Source organism: Vigna unguiculata, chromosome 5, assembly GCF_004118075.2.
Source record: "Vigna unguiculata cultivar IT97K-499-35 chromosome 5, ASM411807v1, whole genome shotgun sequence".
Lineage (NCBI taxonomy): Eukaryota > Viridiplantae > Streptophyta > Magnoliopsida > Fabales > Fabaceae > Vigna > Vigna unguiculata.
Genome location: NC_040283.1, coordinates 7,369,448 through 7,386,878, shown reverse-complemented (window position 1 = coordinate 7,386,878; position 17,431 = coordinate 7,369,448). Strand labels below are relative to the sequence as shown.

The 17,431-nt window shown below is 27.8% G+C and overlaps 1 protein-coding gene across 1 annotated transcript; it reads left to right on the top strand.

Annotated features, from left to right (window-relative positions):
- The first annotated feature begins 13,278 nt into the window (after positions 1-13,278).
- Positions 13,279-16,881, top strand: LOC114185923 (4-hydroxy-tetrahydrodipicolinate synthase, chloroplastic). Its single transcript, XM_028073887.1, has 3 exons — positions 13,279-13,544; positions 15,120-15,200; positions 15,719-16,881. Exons 1-3 carry the CDS (start codon positions 13,462-13,464, stop codon positions 16,641-16,643), a joined length of 1,089 nt encoding a protein of 362 aa, XP_027929688.1. The 5' UTR covers positions 13,279-13,461; the 3' UTR covers positions 16,644-16,881.
- Positions 16,882-17,431: the final 550 nt, after the last annotated feature.

Below are 17,431 nucleotides of genomic sequence, written 5' to 3'. Positions count from 1 at the left end.
TACGCTCACACTTTCCAAAACATAAGTATATATAAAAAAAATCAACTTCTAGCTTAAAGTATGTTTGATTAGGACAAACAATATTATAGACTTAAAACTCATTATATAGTTTCAAGACGTATTATTTTCATTAACTCAACGTAACTTTAAGGATTTTTTGACCGGACAAATAACATTGCATTGAAGGTGCATTGTATACCTAATTTGTTAAAAACATGATGAATTTTCTATTTAATCCAATAAAAAAGTTTGGTTGTCATGAATGTCTTCTGTTTATAAAAACTTCCATATAAGGTGGGATGAAAATATTTAGCCTAATAATCATGGACCACATTTTGAGATGATTGATGAGAGAATCAATCATTTTTACACTAGATGCTCCATTAAACAAATAAGAAAAAAACATCTAAAGACAAATACTCAAAACTAAATCAATTCAAAAAATATAACTGAAAATGAAGCTCACTTGATATTTCTTAATTTTAAGAACTAATATTAGTTTTTAAAGATTGAGAGATTAAATCAAGCGTTTATTCCATGATGAAAATCGGATAGAAAAAGTTCTGATTTTTAACTAATTAAATATATATATATATATATATATATATAAACAAAACAAAAATAACTCATTTATATTTTAGAAGTAATTATATTTAAATTTTTATCATACATGTTATTTTTAGGATTATTGACCTGAATTAAAAGTTGCCCATTCCTTATTTTTAGGTCTGCCTCTACTACTTTTTATGCTTGTATATTTATAGAATATATTTCTATCATTGCGCAAGAAAAGACGGGTAGCTACAAACAACAAAATGTTTTTTTCTTTTTCCTTTACACATTTTCTTTTATTTTTGGTTTGAAGAATAGAAAACTATAAGTAGATATAGACAGGGCTGAGCAAATAAATAATGCTTCTTTGAATTTTAAGAAATAATTTTTCTAATTCAATAATCAGATCATAAATATTATACGTCAAAATCTGTGAAGAAAGATAATTTGTGTTGTTTTTATTTTTACGGATATTTTTTCTTTTATTATTTTATTTTTAATTGATATACTTTTTTTTTTAGTTTGAGTATAAAGATTAGGTTATCAAAATTTAATAAAAAATTTGAAAGGTATAATGACTAAAAGATCATATATATATATATATATATATATATATATATATATATATATATATATATATATATATATATATATATATATATATATATATATATATATATATATATATAATAATAATTCAGTCACAATTAAAAATATTATAAAAAAATATAATAAATAACTTTTTCTTTTATATATATAATATTAATTATTAAATTAATATTTTATTATTAAGTGAGACAAAAATTATAATATATATATATATATATAATTTAAAAATACATCACATGTCTAAAAATGAAAGGTTGATAGACTCACCGTCTATCATATAATAGAAATAGAAATGAAAATCAAAATTATGGTATAATCTAAAAACAAAAAATATAATTAACCCAAAAATACTTTTGTAGATATATTTTTTAAAAGTACAATTAATCAAAGAATAATGTCATATTTTATATACTTTTATTTCATTCAAGAGGATTTCTTTAAAAAATTCATATTAAATTTACACATTTAATTATAAGTAATAACATCTTTAATGTAAATATTTTAATTTCATATAAATCATTTTCGAACCTAAATTTGATTTTTAAACAAACATTTTTAAAAATATAATTCTTATAATAGTTTTCATAAAATATGATTGTGATGACTATTTTATTTTTTCCATATATTTTCATCATCTTATTTGTAACCCATTTACCATAGGCTTAATACTACTTTTAAGTCACAACAAAACACAATGATATACACAAATTTTAAAAAACAAAAAAGAAAAAGAAACTAGAGTATGATTAAAAAAAACAAAAGTAAAACAAAAACATAGTTAAAAAGACCATATATATATATATATATATATATATATATATATATATATATATATATATATATATATATATATATATATATATATATAAAGGAGTCTTTTTACAGCGTACACATTTTTTTCTAATTTAATTTTTTAATTAATATTTTTCACAAATTAAAATAATTATTTTATTAATTTTATCTTTTAAACAATTATTTTAAATTTAATTATATATTTTAAGTTGGCCATTTTTTTGAAATATAGCTATTTTTTTAAATAAAATAACTATTTATAGTAAAAAAATTATCTACGTACTACATACATATCTACAACCAAAATTGTAAATATTCTTAATTAGTTTTATAGTTATAATAACAATAATAAATATAATACATATATATATATATATATATATATATATATATAATATCCTAATTTCATATAAAATATATAAAGAGAAATAACATTTATAGTTTTATGTCTTGTTTTTCTAGTAAGTTTAATATTACTATTACAGCTATCTAAGCAATACAAATAAATAAATGATAAATGAGAAAACGTATTATTTACGTCAAATAATTGACAACCAATTTTATACTAAATTACTTTTAAAGAGTTAAAGTAAATTCTATTTACAAAAAAGTCACATTTTTTAATTAATTTGTTATAAATATTTTGGTTGACAATATGTATAGCATAAGTTGATTATTAGCATGAAAAGGATTTGGACACGTTAAACAGATGGTCTTAAATTTATCTCAAAAGTGAAAAAGAAAAACCTGAAAAAAACCGACTAAAGTTTTTTTTTCTTTCTTTCTTTTTTTAATCATTTTATCAAAAACATCTATTGACTTAGTAGAAAAAGTAATCGCCTTTTTCATATAAAACTTCCTTCAGACATGGAATATAGTTTTTACTAATAATAGTTAACTTTTATGTATAGTTTATTTGAATCTATCTTCTACCAGAAATATAAAACAGATTTAGATTTCTGAATATATCTATTTTTTCCACCTTTAAAACTTAAATATAAAACAATTTTATATTTCTTAATATCTCTATTTTTCACTTTGGAAAAATGACTTTTATATATATTTTATATTAGGTGTGAATAATTGAATTTTGGTTCATTTGCCGGGTGGATGTTTGATTTCATTTTTTAAATCTCACAATCAATTTTTAAAAAGGTTAATTGTTTAGAAAGATCCAAAATAAATTTTTAAAATCAGTTGAAAATGACAAATTCACGTCAAAATAAAATAAAAGTAACTCTTTTTATTTTTTTTATCAACCAAAATCAATTTTCCCCATCATTCCAAGAAAATTATTAAATAAAAATCAATATAAGAGATTAAAATAATTAGTCACTATAATATTGATTAAGTGAAATATCATTTTATAAATTATATTAGTGATTAATTTAAGCACTAATTGATTGATAGTTAATGTTAAAGAACAATTTAAACTTTAACTCTAAAACTAATTATAATTTTTATTTATACTAGAGACTATTTAGATACTAATAATTTTATTTTATAAAATGATATATAAATTAATCAATATAAAACTTAATTATTCTTTTTTCTCTAAAATGAATTGTTTTTTAATGATTTATTTGTAATAATTTATATAACAAAAATTAAAAATATAAAATATAATTAAAAAAATTGGCAAGTGATTCTTTGACGAAATGATCAAATTTTTCAAGGACACATGAAATAAGAATGTAGTAAAGTGACCTTTTTGCCACCCTAATTTTGATAATAATAAAAAAAACTAAAGTATGGTGGTTAATTAATAATTAGTAGTGAATCGTGTGAAGAAAACTAACATGAGAATGTATCAGCTTTCAACTATTTGTACCCCTTCAAGTAGTATTCAACACGTTCAGAGTTTTTGGAGTCCCATTTATGACTCCAAAACACGATGCTTCTAAAATTGGGCCTTTTAAAAGTACACTTTTGGAGGTTTTCTTCTTACACTCCCCATAAGATAAAGAAATACTAATATTTCCATCTTGTCATTTTTATATTTAATTTAAAATTACATTCTGCAATATATAGTATGAGATATTTTCATATTACATAATTTAAAATTAATTTGAAATATGTTTAAGATATATTATAAATTGATTACTTTTATATTATAGAGTGAAAGAGAATAAATATGAAGATTAGACTTAATTTTTAATTGATTACTTTTATATTATTAAGTTAATAAGTTTGTTGGAAATGATTTCTTAAGATTAGACTTAATTTTTAATTTTTTTTGGAATATTTTTCACTTTTAATTTGCATTATTCTGTAAGATTTAATTTATAAATGGAGGAAGCGTAACAACGTCTTTTTCTATGTTATATTTTAAACGAATTTAGGTGTTATAAATTTGAATCTGTAATAGGAAATTATAAATTTAAATATATAATTTAAAATAAGATTTTCTGTAACACCTCATCTAATTTATAAGCGAAATTAAACGTAGCGTCGCATAAAATAACATACAAGCGTAGCCCGGGAGTTTGAAACAAAGCTCCCAACGATCCATGGCACACTACGATGCCCAAAAGAAAACGGAATAAAGAGTTAACTAAAAGTATATAAATCTAAAACCATCTATTTTGTAGGTCGCAGCCCTAGATGAACTCATACGGAAAATATAAACTAGTCCACGCGGACTATGCAGCGGAATCTCCATATCCTGGCTGACCTCGGGAACTTCGCTCATCTGCTCCCATCAATTAAATTGATGATCATCGCAAGAAAGAATAACCACATACAAGACAACCATACAATAAACAGGGTAAGCTAGAGCCAACAACATTTTTATCATACAGTCAAATATATTTCTCACCATTCAATATCCATACATCAACCAAGCATGTTATGACTTTCAATCAATACACTACGACTCGACTCGACTCATCCGGATACGTATAACTTGGTCGGATTCAGCGGATGCTTGCACTTGTGGTGGATACCTCTGCTCACCCCCGAGCTGTTCACCCCCGAGCTATGTGTTACAAGTGTTATGATGGATCAATTTTCCTCACCACAAGGTTAGCCCTTAATGAATTTCAGGCCTCCTGCTACTCTCACCACAGGAGTCAGTCCACTCTAGGTGAGACTAACTGACTCTTCAGAGTGTTAGGATGCAACCTTACCTTGAATCCTTACCTAGTTATACAGATGGGGCACCACCATGAACACCCACTAACAGGGGCCATGGAATTACGTCCCGACCACTGAAGCGCGACCCTGAAAGTCTCACCTAGAGACCCCAAGAAATTATGCACTGACACATACAAAAATACGATCATACAATCAAATAATATTCACCATGCAAAGATACACTCATTATGTCAACCTTTAAAGCCGTTACCTTTCCCATTTCCAGATCCAATCCCATTCCAACTCATCATAATCCATCCATGCACATAGAATCCAACTCATCTCATTATCATGCCACTTTAATAACACCAATCTCATTTAGTTCACATGCCAATACTCATACCAAACCCATCATTTATAATTCATGAATCATGCTACGTATACATCATACTCCATTATATACATGTCCCTCATCATAACATTCATACCCAACCAAAACAGATCATCCAGAAATAAACAAACATCCAAACACAACACTATCTTGCCCAGCACCTCGCTCAGGCTGAGGGGCCTCGCTCAGGTGAGACGTTTTCGCTCAGGCGAGTCCCCTTCGCCTAGGCGAGGGCTCGAAAAGGGCATCAAGACGCAACGCGGGATCTCGCTTAGGCGAGACCCCTCTCACCTGGGCGAGATGTTCGCTCGCTCAAAATTTGAGTGGGTCGCCTGGGCGACCTCTCGCGCAAACTGGTTTAGGCGAATCCCTGTTTGTCTCACCTAGGCGAGACTGGCTCGCTTGGACGAGATTAACAGGTCTCGCCATTGTTTCACCTGCAGCAGCCATGTTTTTCAAACCAACCCAACATACAAAGCATTATCACGCATCAAGTGAAGGATTAATCCACACAATCAGCAACCAACCCAAGAACAAGCCAAAACAACACAAAACTGGAAACCCTAACTTCCCGTACCTGGAAACAGGGGTCGACAGGAACTTTGATGGCACGGCAGCGAGTACCGCAGCTCTAGGAATGAACTGGAGCGCTGAAAACAACAGAGAAACAGAACCAAGGGGGATTAATACGAAGCCCTAACTGGAATAATGCTAAGGAAAACATACAAGCTAGAAGGGGTACTTACGCAGAGTAGGAACTGGGTTTGGGTTAGCTCGAAGTGGACCTTAGGGCAAACCCTAGCAGAGCGTTCTGTGAGGGGAAAGGGGGGGTGACGACTGCTGAGTCTTCTGCAAGAGTGCAAAGTGAGGGTTAGGTAACCTTAAAAGGGTTTTATCAATTGGGTCAGCCCTAAGCCCAAACACAAGAGGACAGTCCTTAACTTTAGGACAGAAATGACCGGACAAACTTTAATGGGCCTTACATTTTCATTCACCATCAAGAAGACTTTATTATTATTATTTTTTTCTCTTTTATCTTTAACCGGTTTTCCTAATATTATCAATATGATGTGATATAAGTGGTTTTTGATAAATAATCATATTTCTAATTGACATACGAAGATAAGAGTTTTATTCCGAAACTCATTTTTTACTCTTTAGAATAAAATGCATTTATTCATCATGTTTGAATAATAAAATGTATTTAATTACCACAGGGACAGCTCAAGAGGGTAAAGCAGATAGAATATTTATTTTAGATTTCTGAGAAAAATAAGGTCTAAAAAAGATCTCAAAAAAATTTAATTTTAATATATATTTAGTAAATTAATTAAAAAATTATGTTAAAAATAAATAAGAAAACTTGAAATAAAATTGTTACTGATATATTTCTATTAAATTAATGGTTAAATATGTTTTTAGTCTTTTAATATTAATATTTAGTATAAATTATAATTAGTTCCTCCTTACTTAATTTAGTCCTCTAACTTTAGAAACATGTGAATTTAATCATATTAATCAAATTTTCAAATTTTGTTAAATTTATTTGACATTTCAAACGTGTTTCATTATAATATTTGAGTTGTTTATATTGTTTGTCCAAAGTTTAAAAAATTGACTAATTTTAATTTTCACTTAAAGTTAAGAGATTAAAAATATATTTGACAATAAAATTTAATTAAATTATTATTAGTGTCTGTTAAATTTATTTTTGTTTTAAAAGTGATATATAATGAGTTAAATTTTTTTTTTCAATACATATAAATTTGTTTAGGAAAAATAATAATTAGTATCTTTGTTTTTTTTTCTTTTACTCTCATTGACTTCAATTTTGATTATATATCTTTTTCTTTTATATGTGATTTTAATTTTGATTTTTTTTTTACTTCTATTTTTTTCTTTGAATTCTATGTGACTTCAATTCTATTTTCTCTTTTTTATCTATATATGACTTTAATTCTGATTGTATTTTTTTCTTTTATTTCTTTGTGATTTGAATTTGAATTTGAATTTTATTTTCTTCTTTTATCTGTTTGTGGCTTCTCGTATATTAATCTCACTCCATGCTTCTCATATCTTTCTTCAATTCTAAAATTCTAATTTTGAAAATTTTGGTAAATTTCATTCCTTAAATATCACATTGTCTATGTGTACCAATATTTTTATTCTTATTTTTGTTAGTATAATTTTTTTCTATTTGTGTTGATGTTATTTTTATTATATTGATTGAATCTGTATTAGGCTTAAAAATGCGTTTGTTTTGCTTGATATTGTTTATGGATCAAGGTTTAGGATTCTAGCTCAAAAACAATATTTTTAATTTTTTTATTAATAAATAATCTCAAAATAAACTTTTTAAGGATTGTGAAAAAGTTGAGACTTGAGAAATAGAATGAGACTTGAGACTTCAAGATACTACAAGTATACGATCGAGTTTACTTTCTTGATAACCATAACCATATTTTATTGTTTTAACTAATTATTTTTATACACTTATTTTTAGTAGTGTTTTTTACATTATGAATTTTTATTTCATATAAAATATATAGATATGTCAACTAGAAAATTCGAATCAGGCTATTAAAATATCTATAAGAAGAGAAAAGTTGAGATTTTAATTGCATTACAAAAATGAGTTATGAATAAATTTATAAAAATCGATAAAAAATGAATTAAAAAATTCAAGTGGATGCTCTTTGAATGAACCAAGATAATATCAATAATAACAATATAAATATAAGTGAAAATAACAATAGAGAAAGAAATGTAGCTAATGACGAACATAAGTTTGATTTTCAAATTCATGATAACGCAATTTAAAGTATATAAAAATATCAAACAGATTAACTTTATTATCTATTGAAAAATAGATGTTAAATAAAATTAATATTGAAAATCTAATAAATAATTTGCATAAACAAATCGAAAAATAATTTTTAAATAAAAAGTCTCATCCTTATATCTGTTTTAAGCCTCTTAAACCATTAAGCCACCCTTGTTCATCACAAAAATTAATCTTAACATCTATTTCTTTTGATTCATACTTTTTTATATTATTTTTAAAATGAAGGTTCAAAAGTATTTTAAAAAAGTTATCAATAAGTCAATGAAATATATTTTTGAATTCTTATTGTATTACAGTGTCCGTACACAACTTATTCTCAAGTTTTCTTCAATAAAACATAAAAATACTCTAAGTATAATGCAATTTAATATTTTTAAAATTTAGACTTGATTATTCCACATACAATTATTTATTTGTTCTAATGAATAAAAAAATGTTTTATTCTTGTTTAAAAAAAATTGTGAATTTTATTTAAGTATTTTTGAAGTATATACTTACATTATTTGAAATAATATTTAATATGAACTTTTTCTCATAATATTATCGTGTATTTAATATGTAATGTTTGATTTTGCTTATATTAGCTTAGGCTTTTGTAATCAAACTTATGAACCTAATTAAAGTCTATGCATGATTATTAAGCTCACATTTGCTTTAGTTTTCAAAGTCTATATAAGGTATAATTGTGTTCAAAATAAAGAGATATAAAACTTTTGTTAAAATGATTCAAAATGACATAAGACAACTATATTATTAATTTATCTTACTAGATATTAGAGAAGTTAAGTCGAGTCCACATGATTAGTATACTATCAGGTTAATATATAACTAACTTATATGCACATGGTAAACCATAAGTAAATATAATTATGAAATCACAATATTAACTATCAATCCTTATATACATGACCTAATGATACTTTTCAACTATATCATTTAATGCATATTTTGAGACAAACCCCTTCGATCTTTTATACAAGGTGGCATGTATGTCCCACAATGTGCAAACTTTTATGAAATATGTTACAATGTTATAATATTGTAGATTGTTTCCTAATAATTACGTAAGTCTTTCATACTAATTTTAAGCAACTTCTACAAGTTTTAATGACCAAGTTTCATATTGCGAATTAATTTCACCACCACGAACAATATTTTTCATACAAACTAACCATTACATATAAAGAAAACACATACCTATTATCTAATGTATTTCTTAAATGAATTACTTTATTAATTTATATCCTAACAAACTTTTTTTTGTGAAATTACTTATATGTCCTTCACATGTCCAATAAGTACAATGTCACGGTGAACAAACACCTTCAAAATGTTGAAGACAATCTTCTAATGATTCACAATTTGGTCAATCCATGACGCCTCTCAAAACATTCACCACCTACTCTTAAGGCTATGCAAGATGAATTAAAATCTTACATTATGCTTTAACACTACAGGAAAATGGCTTTAGGCAATGGACCAAAAATCATGGCCTAAAGTAAAAAAACAGTGGCCTGAAGATTAGACAACGAATTGGCAACGGATTTGCAGTCGTTGCATATGTGTTCGTGGCCTATATACTAGAGGCAACAATTTTTTTCCATTTAGGCCAGGAAATTCGAAAACCGTTGCTTATTATGCAACAATTAAAAAACATTGCCTAAAATGTTCCAATAGGCAACAATTTCTCGGCCAATATAATGCAACAATTTTTTTCGTGTTGCTTATTTCTATAGGCCACATTTATGAAAGTGTGGAACAAAATAGATTTATTTAAAAAGGGCTTATAAAAATTGAATGATATAAAATAATTTAAAATATAATTTTAATTTTATCTATACATTTAGACAATATTATTTTAAATGAAATATTAATAATTTTATTTGAACAATATTAATTAAAATAGATTTATTCTATTAAAATAATAGAAATAAAATAAAATAGATTAAATAAGACACTTCTAACATATAATATGGAATTGAAAATTATCATATATGGCAAAATTATATTGTAATATGGTGTACAATCCTATAAGTAAAAATGTTTACAACTAATTAAAAAATATTATGTTCTCCAAAAAAGAAAAAATACAATTTATCTTGCACTTTCATTCCTCTTCATCTTCGTATACTATTTGAATTTTTTATCATTCTTCATCCTCTTAATCTTCACCAACATCCTGAAAAAAAAAAAGTGTTATCAACTTCCTTCATCCTCTTGAATCCATGGTCCTTTGTAATTGCACCCAGAGCGTGAATATGCTTGTCTTGTAATCAACTTCCTTCTAAACATAATCTCTCCAACATAGTCTACAATTGCTTGATATGAAATCAACAAAGGTTACAAGCTTTAAGAAAACAAGTGTAATTGCATTCGTTAAAGCAAGATCCATACCAATGATCAAAATTTTGGAGAAGGATATCCACTATGAGAAATAACCTTTTAAGTCTTTCAAGAGTCTAAGTAAAATTGTTTTCTTGTATGTACACAAACAACATAAATGCTATATAGAAAGTCAATCTTATGGATGTCACACTAACAATCTCAAGTAAAAACAAATTATTGAAGTTAGCTTTGTATGCATTATCCTTTAACAAAACAATATTAAATGTATACAATAATTTCATTGATCTAAGTGTGTCCAAGAAATATCTATCACAACCCTTGAACCGTTCTATATACACACTTCATATTCTACACTTGTTTTGTATTTGTGACATTATCTTTGTTGTATCCTTTCAAAGTAAATAAAATTCTTCTAGACTTCACTAAACCCTCACTTATGTCATCGAACATGAGTTTCTCATTACTTTTTGATTTCTCAATATATGGTTGACATATTAATGTATCAACCAACTCATAGCTCCACAAAGTAACTTTAGAATCAATCAAGTAGCCTTTGCTCAATAGTTTTTCACACGAACTAAAATAATAATCACATTTCTTTATTTAAGTTACACTGAATTATAAATCATTTTCATGAATATGATACTTCTAACATTTTTTTTAACTTAAGATCACGTAAGTTTTTCTTTCGTATAAAATAGTTTATTGTATCTTATCTCATTATGATATTATGATAAAGACAAATCTAACCAAGGTACCCCACAAACTTATTTGACTAAATCTTCTTACATAAATACTCGTGGAAGTATGTCACTTGTTCATAATTTGAGTAAAAAAATGTTATTTACATTGTGAGTAATAAAGTATCTTTGCAATGTCCTTTAACTAATTCGTCTATAGTTGAATCAAATTTCATAATATTATTAATTTCACTCATAATAACACATAAAATTTATTTAATATTTTACTCCAAATTTGATTACTCATTACAATTCCATTAAACAATTTCGTCGTGTATATATATATATATATATATATATATATATATATATATTATAAAAATAATAATTTGAAAGTGTGAAAAAAAAATATGATTTTTACGTAATTCATAACATATACAACATTCTCTCAAAATGATAAATCCATAATTACTTAAATATAATTAAGACGGTGGTAGTTTGACAACTTCTACTCCCTATTGACACTCAAATAAATTAATATTTTATTTAGATAATAATATTTTATTAAAAAAATTGGTGTCAAAGTAACTTTTTCCATATAATTAAGATCGATTATTCTAGAAGTGATAAATCACCTTCTCAAATAGGTGATCCAAAAATACCTTACAAATTATATTATTCAAAATTGTCATATTGTCTTTGAATCTTAGTATTTTATAAATCACACATCACCTTTTAAGTTAGGTTATTAGGTTATTTAGAAGTATCTAACAGATAAATCTATTCATAATTTGTTATAATGACTTTTAAATTACACACTTCTATAGTTTTTTCTATTAAAAAACAATCAAAAACTTTTACCATCATATTCAAAAATAATAAATTTCATAACACAAAATTCAAAATTTATATTTAAAAAAGCGTCCTCACCAAAACTCAAATAATAAAATCCAAAAAGAAAATACCAAAGTTAATGTTGAAAAAAAATCTATTTTTTACTCTAAAATGTTTCCGAACTACAGTTTAACTCTTACCAATAATTCAAGTCAACACAAGGAACAAGAGTAGGTGTCGTAAAATAAAAAAGAGAATTAAAAGAACTCCATTTTTAAATTTATGTAAAAGTAAAATAGTTATAAAAAAAAATTTATACTTATAAAGGAAGGAATATATATAATGTAAGAGAAATTTAGGTGTCAAAATATAATCTCAAACACGTCTTTTAGTACACAAGCTATTAATATTATAAGGTATTATTTTCTATAGACATATACACACCAAAAATATTGTTAGATTCAACTAAAAAATAATAATGGAAGTAGAAAAGAAAAAAGTTAACAAAGATTCCATCTTTTTGTATGCTTTGATACAGAAAAAGAACAAAGAAATAATAGTACACGTCACTTCTTACTTTCCATTGAAAAGGGAGATAATTACTTATAAATGGCTTAAAAACAAAACAAAATATCCAAATTCAGTATACATACATTTGTATTTCTTTATTTCGGTTATGCGGTATTTCTTCATTTAACCTTCTACCCAATAAAATATCTTTTTTCTGAAATATATTTTCTAAACAAAGATATAAAATGGGAGTTGTTCCGTTATAGTTTCATATGAGTTATATATATATAAATCATACCGTTGAGTTTATATATTTTATCATATGTGTCATTAAAAAATTATAATTATGTATACATGATAATAGTTTTATACATATAAATTTTTGACGTTACTTTTATCTTTAAAATTAAAAAAATGATGTAATAAACTTTTATTTTTATATAATATTTAATTTTATCTATTACATCCTAACTTACGCTTAAACTATATTCTTCTACGGGGGTAATATTAAAACGAAGTACAGTCTGTATAATACTTAAGTTTGTAATATGATTTTTTAATTTTTAAATTAATTTTAACTTAAAAAAATATTTTATTTTATGTTTGTTATTAGAAGTTTAAGAAGTGTCGACGAGTAACAGGTGCAGTGGTGTGTGTCATTTTCCGTTTATTTTCCACAGTTCCCACAGAGAGAAGCCAAAGTACTCTTCGCCGCCATTTTCTACTCTCACTGCATACACCTTCTTCTCATTCCTCTTCTAAGATCTCTCTCAAACGACACCGTTTTACTCTTCCCATTCGGATCTTCTTCTCCACTCTCTTAACTCATGGCCACACTCAAAACCCTTTGCTTCAGAGCTGCCACCTTCCCCGATTGCCCCTCCAATGTCACCAACAATAAAAGCACCAGGTTCATTTTCCTCATCAATTTTAGTTATTTTTATGATTATTATTTTATTGTTTGTTTTTTCGTTTTCGGATTTTGTAATTTTGAAATTGGAATTCCAAGGTTCATTGATGTATTGATGGTTTCTGAAATCTGACTAACAGTAGTGTTGTTTGTGTATGGCCGTTGTTGCTGGTGTGGTGGTTGTTCGTTACTGGATTTATGTGTTAAATATGGGTTATTAGGTTTCATTCGCTGTTTGGTGGATTTTTTAAATTGTTTATCTGAAGTGAGAAAGTCTCTAAGGGGCATGTATGGGTGAATGATATTGGCATTTGGATTTCTCCGGGTTAATTGAGTTAGTGAGACAGTTGAATTTGAATCAACACTTGATTGAGTTACCCTTTGCAATTTAATGTGTAGTACATTCAAATATGCTGTGTCGTTTTTGTGTGTTTTAGCGACATTAAAACTTTGATGAGTTTTAAAAACCTGGCTTGATAACTTGTTCAGAGCATTCTATCTCCGGGTTCAGTTCTGATTGTCCTGTCTTTATTTGTTTATTTTTACATTCGGTTGTCAACCTCAGACCAGTTCTTTTATGTCTAGTACCATCCTCTTGGAGACTAACACTTATTTCATTTCTAGATTTTGTTCTTGTTGTGTTTAGGTCTAGTTGAGAGGGAAAAGAAATGAGAGACATATATCATGGATTATGAGTGTCAACTGCATAGTGGAGAATATTATTTATATATTGAGACTTAAAGAGTCATAGTTAAATACAAGGATTTACAATTACAATACATAACAATACTGACGATGAAATCAGCACTTGATTGATCTTTCACATCGTGTACTATGTTCTGTTTTTGAGCATTTATATGTGTCACATAAATTATTTAATTTGTATTTGTAGCATTCAGAATAGTGACCGTACCACTGACAGTTCCTTTTGGGTATGGCCGCAATGCATTGATAACTATGTTTTAGAGGGTTTTTTACTGTAAAGGATCGCCCCTTTTAATACCGTTTTGCTGTTGTTGTTCCGATTATTTTGTTTCTGCAATAATAGCCTCTTAGTCTAGCCATATGTGCTAATAATTGATTATAATGAGGAGAAGAATGAAATTTATAAAAGTAAGACGGTAATGAAATGGGAGTCTCTTGTTCTCCTCTTTAATGTACGATTTTTTGAAAGTTTTGTCCCTTTCTACTTGTAAACTTGACTAAACATTTATGTCTCGTGGTTACCTCTTTCCAGTTCTTCATGGGAAATAATGTTTCTTTGTTTGGGATAATGAAAGATAGTAAGATGATGTGATGAACTAGAGTGAAAAGGACTCTCTGTACATTCACCCATAAGTGTTGTGCTCTATGTCTCTGCCTCACTTTTGGGTATCAGTTTTTTACTTTTTAATCAAAAGTTTATTTTCCAATTTCAAATCAGTATTCTATTTGTGTTTTTAGTTGCAATATGGTTTTCTCTTTGTCATATGCATGTACGTACGACTGTGTGTATCAATCCCGATTACGTTTTTAAAATACCACTCTTTCCAAATTTTGCTACCTTTGATGTTAAATATTTTCTATATTAATCAGGAGCTCAAACTGGAAGCCTCCACAAGCAGCTGTGAAATCTAGTTTGCACCTCCCAATGCGCAGCTTTGAGTTGAAAAATAGGTGGGTTTTAAATTTACTGTTCTAAATCCATTCAATTTTCTACTAAATTATATATACATTTGTTTTCATATCTTTTCATTTCTGAGACTGTTTTTTTTCTTTTCTTTATCATGTGTACATGTGTGTATTGTCTAAATTAGGTGGGAACTGTAGGATGCATGCTCTGGGTAGGATTTCTGGACGAGACACAGATGATGAGATGCATCTAGAGCTTTAAGCAATGTTCTCTCACTAATTTACACTCTGAACTTAATTTTCACTTCTTATCTGGTCTGTCGTTCACTTAGCAAGGGTTTCATGTCATCTAGATACTAGATATGTATATTTGAACTGAAAAACTTTTTAAATCTATTTACACGGCAGTATATATTTTTATAGTGAAACTATATTTGTACATATTTTAATGTAATATAAAATTATTATTTTTGGCTTTTTATTTTCTTTGCTGCTTATTTGGGCTTTGCGAGTTTGGATTATAATAATTTGCACAAATAAAGCCATGTGTATTGCATTTACAGGACTTCCCCAGAGGACATAAAGTGTCTGAGGTTGATAACTGCCATCAAAACTCCATACCTACCTGATGGGCGATTTGATCTTGAAGCATACGATGACTTGGTGAATATGCAGATTGGAGAAGGGGTCGAAGGTGTTATTGTTGGTGGGACAACTGGTGAAGGACAATTAATGAGCTGGGAGGAGCACATAATGCTCATTGCTCATACAGTTAACTGTTTTGGTGGGAAAATTAAGGTTATTGGAAATACTGGAAGCAACTCCACCAGGGAAGCAATTCATGCCACTGAGCAGGGTTTTGCTGTTGGAATGCATGCTGCGCTTCACATAAACCCCTACTACGGAAAAACCTCCTTGGATGGCATGGTTGCTCACTTTCAAAGTGTGCTTCCGATGGGACCCACAATAATCTATAATGTGCCTTCGCGGACTGGTCAAGACATTCCTCCACATGTAATTGAAACCTTAGCTGAAAGTTCTAACTTAGCTGGTGTCAAGGAGTGTGTGGGAAATGATCGGATCAAGCAGTATACAGACAATGAGATTGTTGTGTGGAGTGGGAATGATGATCAATGCCATGATGCTAGATGGGATTATGGGGCTACTGGAGTGATATCTGTTGCAAGCAACCTGGTTCCTGGTCTAATGCGGGAACTAATGTATGGTGTAAATCCTAGGTTAAATTCTAAGCTCCTACCTCTGATTGACTGGCTTTTCCACATGCCAAACCCCATTGGGTTGAACACTGCTCTTGCTCAACTTGGGGTTGTCAGGCCCGTTTTTAGGCTACCATTTGTACCTCTCTCTGTGGAGAAAAGGATAGAATTTGCCGATATAGTGAAGGCAATTGGCCGAGAGCATTTTGTTGGAGATAAAGATGTTGAGGTTCTTGATGACGAAGACTTTTTCTTGGTCAGTCGTTATTAAGTTATCTTTTAGGTTTATTGTATCCTTTCTGGGGGTTTTCCAAACATCAAATCATGATGAGTCTGCTGTAGTGAATTGAAGGGATTACCTAGTTTCTTTTGACTGACTACTCTGTAGTTGAGAACTAGTTCAAATTTGTTCTGAGTTTGAATTTAAGTGCTACTGCATATTCTATTTATCGTGTTTTTGAACACTAGAACATTACAACGATGAATCAATCCCTAATTTTCTACCCTTACATTTCTCTGTGTGACAGTTTGGTCTATTTTTAGAATATATTTACATACAATAAACGCACACCTGGAGATGTGACAATTGCTTTCCCAAGGACCCCCTCATAAAAGATAGGGAGGAAAGTAGTGGATGAAGAACATTTCTTTGCTTTTTTCTTCTCCTCCATAGTTTTCTGTGGTAGATGGTGCAACTTCTATTATTTTGATTTGTTTGGACAACTTTTTCAACGAACTTTAAAAAAAATAGAAAAAAATGAAATGTTTTTTCATTAAGGTAAAATTCATTTATACAGTTAATTTGCAAAAGTTCTTACGCATTTTACCTTCATTGTTATTAGTTTTAATTTAACTAATTTTAATTTATGGAAAAGTTTGTATGAGAAATTTTACATCAGCATAATTTTACTAATCATAAATTTCAGTTCTTGGCCAATAATCTGCAATTAACAAGCACCAGAAACACCTCCGTAGGAATATTAGTTATGAATGATGCTAAATCATGAATCTCCTTTTTGCCAGTTCTTACTGTGTTTTTGCTGTTGATGACAAACTAAC